The sequence below is a fragment of the Mus pahari genome, chromosome 7 (genome assembly GCF_900095145.1).
Source record: "Mus pahari chromosome 7, PAHARI_EIJ_v1.1, whole genome shotgun sequence".
NCBI lineage: Eukaryota > Metazoa > Chordata > Mammalia > Rodentia > Muridae > Mus > Mus pahari.
Window position 1 is genome coordinate 55,854,391 of NC_034596.1, and position 7,338 is coordinate 55,861,728.

General features: G+C 44.9%; 1 protein-coding gene across 1 annotated transcript in view; it reads right to left on the minus strand.

Annotated features, from left to right (window-relative positions):
* Fbxo33 (F-box protein 33) overlaps window positions 1-4,263 on the minus strand; it is a 21,929-nt gene extending 17,666 nt beyond the window's left edge. Inside the window, exon 1 of the mRNA XM_021201988.2 lies at window positions 3,315-4,263. Within this exon, the coding sequence (XP_021057647.1) occupies window positions 3,315-3,955 (641 nt within the window). The 5' untranslated portion in view covers window positions 3,956-4,263. The remainder of the gene's footprint in view (window positions 1-3,314) is intronic.
* Window positions 4,264-7,338: the final 3,075 nt, after the last annotated feature.

The following is a 7,338-nucleotide window of genomic DNA, read 5'->3' on the forward strand; positions in this document are numbered from 1 at the left end:
GGATGGTTATGAGCCACCATGTGGTTGCTGGGATTTGAACACCGGACCTTCCGAAGAGCAGTCAGGTGCTCTTACCCACTGAGCCATCTCACCAGCCCGGAGCTCACATTTAACCTAAGCACTCTGGAGGCAGAAGCAAGCGGATCTCTGAGTTTGAGACCAGCATGGTTTACAGAAAGTTCCAGGACAGTCAAGGCTACAGAGAGAAACCCTGTCTTGAAAANCAAAAACAAAAACAAAAAAGCCACCACTGCCCCCCCCCGAAAAAAAATTTTAATGAGCTCTTACTGCAGTTCTAGACAAGCAGGAGGTCTTGCCTCCTTTAGAGAAAGATTTCTGAAACCCTGTATTTTATTGGCAAAGAGGTACTGTTTATTGTTGATTATCATCTGTTCTTAACACATTCAGTACCAGTATGGAAGCCATAATCACTCTGACAGTATAGGTAATTCAAATCAAAGCAAACCAACAGTTATTCTCTCAGGTCAGTACACTGACTCTACCGTACAACTGGTTACCATGTTAGTTCTTTTCCTGTGGGGCATGACTATGCATTGTGTAAGGCAGTTCAGCACAAGGCCTGGGAGCGGAATGTCTCATACAGTATAATTCATACACTTCTGCTTAAAACATGGCAGAAATCATAAAGCAAGAGCATTATAAATTAAAAGTATATATAATGTTCATACTTCTTATTAGTTAAGTTTTGGCATACAGGAAGCACTTGGTTCAGTTCCCAGCAGCACTTAAACTGACCATGGTTGTACACACTTGTACTTCAACACTAGAAAAACAACCAAAAACCTTCTAAGTGACATTGTTAATACTGCTTTAGGTTTGTAGTTTTTAATCACAGAATCACAAGTGTCACTAAAAAAAAAAAAAAAAAAAAAAAAAAAAAAAAAAAAAAAAAAGCCACAGGCTTCACTAAAGTTAGTGAATAGGAAAGTTAGTTTAAAATGTTTTTAATTTGATAAAGCTCATTTATTTTTATCGTTTGAATATATCCAGGATCAGAGCATTTATACTTCCAAAAATAAAGAGGACATTAACTTATCTCCAAACATATAGATATGACTTGTTTTAAAAAAGGGTCTTGTGTATCCCACCCTGGTCTTAAACTAGCTATATAGTCAAGGTTGACTTCGAACTTTAGATTTTTCTGCTTCTTCTGAGAGTTGAAGTCCAAATGGGTGCTACCACTGCCAATTTAAGTGGTGCTGGGGACTGAAACCAGCCAGGGCTTCCTGTATACCAGAAAAGCACTAAAAGACTAAGCCACACCCCGGTCCAACATGATTTTTAAAAGAGACAGCATTAGTACAAATAATATAAACATACAGAGTGAACACACTACTAAAGCACCACAGTGTACTCCTCGAGGACAGCTGACATCTGTTAGCAGCAGTGATAGTAGACTCTGAAGAGCAGACACACATGGCTTCACAAACAAGTACATTAGGACAGAAACTTAAATGGTAAGGATGAAAGAAAAAGAATTAAAGACAAAATGTAGTATAGTACTAATGTGTATACATGCTAAAGATCCACACATAGATGGATTAAAATACCAAAAATAACAAGGCACTGAGAGGTTCTTTCTTGAATCAAAGGCACTATGCCTTCCCTCCCAGACTTTTTTTTTTTTTTTTGCAGGGCTGGCTGATTACAGAACAAATCACCTGGTCTCTAGCTATGCTTAACTTTGAGAGAAAGCCCCCAACCTGATTAAGAAAAATTTTAGCCTTAGTTATCTTGACAGATAAAATCAAAGCAAGGAAGTGGAATGGCTTCACATGAAAGCTTAGGAAACAGGGCCTGGAAAAATGGAGCCACCATGTTCCCATAAACATTTTTTTTTTTTGGGAGGGGGGGATGGGGATTTTTTCGAGACAGGGTATCTCTGTGTGGCCCTGCCTGTCCTGGAACTCACTCTGTAGACTAGGCTGGCCTCGAACTCAGAAATCTGCCTGCCTCAGCCTCTCGAGTGCTAGGATTAAAGGCTTGCGCCACCACGCCAGGCCTTCATGCCAGGCCTTGTTTTTTTTTTTTGAGGCAGGCGTTCACAAAGCACATGCTGGCCTTGAACTTGCTATACAGAAGATGACCTCAAAGTCAGAGATCCCCCTGCCTTTGCCTCCCAAGCGCTAGCATTAAAGGCGTGTGCTGCCACCACCCTGCTTAAACTCTTGATTTAATTATAGATCACGAAAAAATGTATATGACATATATGACTTAGCATTAATCACAATCTATTCTCAACCCAATTTAACATAATGATGGTGGGATATTGATTGTGAAAGGAAGGACACTGCTTAGAGAAAAACAGTGCCACAGAACAGTGTGTACATCACTTGACCTAGTAAGCACCCAGTTCTGGTCTCTACAGGAGGACAATATTTTCTGCCTTGACCCCTAGCAGTGTTGGAATGTCCAATCACTAAGTTATTTCGTAAACTGCTGCAATTATTTTTCTTCCAAATTAAGAGTGCCATTATAAGGTTGGAATGAATATCCAGATAAAGAAAAAATAAATATGGTTTGACAAGCACTAGACTTTCATAGGACAAAAAGAGAAATTCACATTAGGATACAGAGTCTGCCCTGGAGTCCGAATGTGGACTCTGAGCTCTAGGTGGAATTATAGTAAAGTCCTGAAGCAAAATGACAGTCTCATATTTACCCCAAGTCTGCCCAGCTCCTTTACCCCACTCCAAGTTAGGTAGCGTTAACTTTTGTGCGAATCACTGGGGATAAGCCCAGCCTGATGGTGCATGGGATGAGGCCTTAAGGCTGACAAGTTTCTCCCCTAACGATTTTAACTAGCACTCCTCCCAGTCTTTGGACATGGCCCAGACTCATAAAACTATTTCACGTAAGGAAAGGGCTGTTAAAGAATTCTTGTAGGTTAATTCTTGTAATCACGGACATCAGCAGGAAAATTACTCACTTCGTCACTATAAATTACCTATCACCAATGGTCAAATTCAGAATCAGAAAACCGCCTTATTTTTTGTACAGGCCTCACCCTTAACTCACAACTTTCCCACGCATAAGATAATGACATTGCCCAGTAGCTCTATCCCATGGACAAGAACGGATGAATGAAAGCATGCCTGAGACGTTCCAGGAACGGCGTTTGATAAAGTGTCTCGCCAAGTCCCGTTATCACCTCGTCTGGGTCCGGAAATAGTCCGGTCAGGACGGATAGCTGCACCTACACAAGGCCATCCCGGGGCCGGCCGGCACACCCCACGGGATCTTTCCCAAGGCCAGCGGAAGGCGAGACCCTCGTGGTCCCCACGCAAGCCTACCTGTTGTTCCGGATGCTGAGCAGCACGCACAACACCAGCTCCAAGTAGATGCGCAGTACTTCCAGCCAGCGGGAGGAGAGCTGCAGGGCCTCCCCTTCTTCCCCTCCGGTGCCCGTGTCGGTGCCGGTGCCGCCGCCGCCGCCGCTACCGCCGCTGTCTCCTGGTCCGCCGCCTCCGCTCAGATAATTCTCCGCGGCGAACTCAACCCGCAGCTCCCGCACGAACCAGCCGCACTTGCGCATGAGGAACTCTAGCCGCGGCTGCTCCGCCGGCGAGACGCGGAGGCAGATGCGGAGCTGGGGCCACAGCGCCGGGTAGAAGAGGCACTCCCGCCAGTGCGAGCAGGAGGCCGAGGCCCGCAGCCGGTCGGGCGGCGGCAGAAAGGAGAAGATGTGCACGATGAGCTCGCTGGGCAGCGACGCGGCGCCGGCCGCTTGCCCGCACAGAGCCATCCGGCTCGGCCGCCGGCCGCCCGTCCCCGGCCGCCTGCGCAGTCCTCGCAGCAGCCCCCGCAGCCGGCGCAGCTGCAGCTGCCGCAGCCGCAGCCGCTGCCGCCGCCGCCACCGCACCAACCGGGCGGCCCCGGCTCGGGTTCGCGCTCCCGGCGGTCGGGGCTGCGGCACTGACAAGAACAACAACATCAATGACAAGGAAGAAGGGGGCGGAACCGTCGTGCGCCTCGGCGGAACCAAGTGCACCGCGACCGGCCGAGGGGGGGGGAAAGCTGGCGCGGGGAGGCCTGCGCGCCGCTGACTTTCCCTACCGCACGCAAGTGCTCCCCGGCCGGCCCGGGCAACGACCTCGAAATCCTCTCTCGGACGGACCAGGGCCGCGGAGACGGCCGTGCTGCTTCCGAGGAGACCGCGGCTCTCCCGGTACCCGGACGCGGAGGCTCGGTAGTGGTAGGGACTGAGCGTGACGTCACGGCGACGGGCGGAGCCTGGCGCGGCTCTGCGAGACTTCCGGAACCGGGGAGCTCCTGGTTGCCTGGATCGCGCGGCACGTGATCCTTGACGTCAGCAACCCGGGGCGGGGCTAGCGGCGTGAGGGGGCGGAGCCACTCTGGGCGTCCCTCGCCCGGTAAGTCCGGCTTTTGCAGCGTGCTCGAGGCGGGACCCCGGCGTGCTGCGCGAAGTCCCGACGCTTTCTCATTCGCTGGGCTGAGGCGCCCGAGGGCTCGCACGCCGGCTCTTTTTCTCCCCCATCTTGTTCAGTGTAGGACAAAATCGGCTCCCCAGGAAAGGCGGGTCGTGGCGGCACGCGGACCTTCCTCTTCCGACGTGCAGAGGCCGCACACGCCCCATGGCGGAACGAGTAAGGACAGCGCCACCCTTCGTCTTTAGAGGGGCAGGAAACTATGGCTAAGGATTTTCATCTTTAGGGCTGGTACCCAGACTTAAAGGCTCTCTGAAACCCTTGTCTGCCAAAGTTCTGTATAATTAGTATGTTTTATTAATAGCTAACGATCACTTAGTGGTAACATCAAATTAGGAAGTTAAGAGGGTTTAATTTTCAGTTTCTTAAAGTCATTGAAGTGTTTGTAAAGAGAGCTGTAGATTCAGATGTCAGTGTACCACTGTACTTCTGTAATAACACACCCCTGTATACAAAAGTAACATGGATTAAATAAAGTAGCTATTTTGATATTCTCTGATACTCCTAAAAACAAGTTGGAGAGGAGGGCTTTTCTTTAGTTTGGTGTCCTCAAAGAAAGGGGTTTTAAAAAGTCTTTCACTTTCCCAGCATGCGAAGTAGCTCACTCAAATTGTAGGAAGCAGCGATATCTAAAGGGTTAAGAGATTTTATGTCTGCTGCTTCAAATCACACTAAGAAACTAGCTATTCTAGATGTTTTTAGCCCTGTGATGTAACAGCAGACCTTCCGTCACATTTCTTTTATACAGTTTGGTGTCACGAACCTAGTAAGCTACCAATAATAGTATTCTTTTACCTCTAAATTTACATCAGCTCACTTGGTATTTTGAATAAAAAACATACTCCAAGTAGGTCATTTCTTTGAACCCTTGTCTGTAAAATTTATGTAATTACTGTTTTATAAGCTTTCAATGAACATTAAATGGTAACAGTAAATTAGGGAATTAAGACTTGGATTTGAACTTCAGTTTCAAAGTCATTGAAGTATTTTGAAGAGAGCCATAGATTTCTGGAGCTCCACTTTAGTTTACACCTCTGTTATGGCTATTCTTGGATGCCAATGTGACTATATCTGGAAAGAAGTACAATCCAAAAATGGAGGGCAGACTTGTGAAAGATATTCTGCTTGGTTGGAAGTGGGTAGATTCACTTCTAGTTGGAACCTTTGAAGTGGAAGACAAACCTGATTTGGATTTTGAGACAGGAAGACACACCTTTAACCTGGGCCACATCTTCTGTTGGAAGTCTACATACAGGGCTGGAGAGATGGTTAAGAGCACTGACTGCTCTTCCAGAGGTCCTGAGTTCAGTTCCCAGCAACCACATGGTAGTTCACAACCATCTGTAATGGAATCTGATGCCCTCTTCTGGTGTGTCTGAAGACAGCTGCAGTGTACTTACATACATGAGATAAACAAATCAATCTTTAGCAGGGCAGTGGTGGCGCACATCTTTAATCCCAGCATTTGGGAGGCAGAGGTAGGATTTCTGAGTTCAAGGCCAGCCTGGTCTACAGAGTGAGTTCCAGGATAGCCAGGGCTACACAGAAAAACCCTGTCTTGAAAAAAAAAAGAAGTCTATATAACTTGGAAGAAGGAAAGTTCTGCTCTTTGCCTGAATGCGCTCTCTTGCTAGCACATTCATTCTTTCCCTGGCTTTGGAGTCTACTTTGTAATTCCAGAATATACAGACAACCAGTTCAGACACTTCCAGCCTTGTGAGACCGAACAACTACTAGATTCTTGGACTTTCCATTCACAGCTAGCCATTGTTGGATTAGTTACACTGTAGTCTGTAAGTCTTCCCAGTAAATTCCATATATATGAAATATATATGTTCTGTGACTCTAGAGAATTCTGACTAATACAACCTCTATAAAAACAAATTACAAAGATGACATCACAGTTGGCAAAAATATTTGAATATTTACTAACATTCCATATTTAAATTAAATTATTTCCCAAAATAGGTTTTATAGATGCTTTGTACAAACCAGGATCCAATTAAGGGCCACACTTGCATTTCTTTATGTAATTTTAAATTTTGTTTTTTCCATTAAATAATCTGGGAAGTATTTTTGTTTGTTTCCTTAAATGTTCTCTTCCTTTAGCCACACACTTAGTAGGTCTGAAAACAATTCATGAGTAGTGCCTTAATCAGTATTTAAATGGTAGTAACTTCCTTTTCCATCATTGTATCTACAGTTATTAGTATGTATTATTCTGTAGACTTAAGCAGCTTTCTTTAAAAACTAGTAACATTAAAAAAAAAAAAAGACAAAATTAGTAACAGTTAACAACCTTGAAAGTAGCTCACACTGAAAAGACAGAAAAATGCTTATGTTTATTGCCCATTTTGAAAAGTAAGGCCTTGGAAGATGTCAGATGAATTTTTCTTGGATTTGGTTTTTCTGCATATTATAATTTATTCATGAATGTTTTATAGATTTGAATCAATCATTGCTCCTCAAATTCTGGTACTTGCAGAATTCCCTTTCAAATAAAATTTTCTATGTAATTATAGTTTTTTTTTTTTTTAAATTTATCTTTAAGTTCTTTCCCTAGCCTACCCTTGACTACTGATGGATTCTGGGGGAGGAACAGTTATTGCCTTCAGTTGCATAACAGGCAGTGGGCCCACCAGGCTACAGTGATCACAAAACAAAACCAAAAAACATGAATTTTGGAAGGGCATCTGTGAAGAGTGGGAGGGATTATGGAGAAAGAAAAGAAGGAGAAAAAGAAAATAATGAATAAAAATATGTATGAAAGAACAAACAAGGAGTAAATTAAAAAAATCCTTGAGCAGTCTCAATAAAATGAGTGGGAAGGTGAAACTGAGTTTCAACCTTCTTTTTCTGAGTTTCCTGT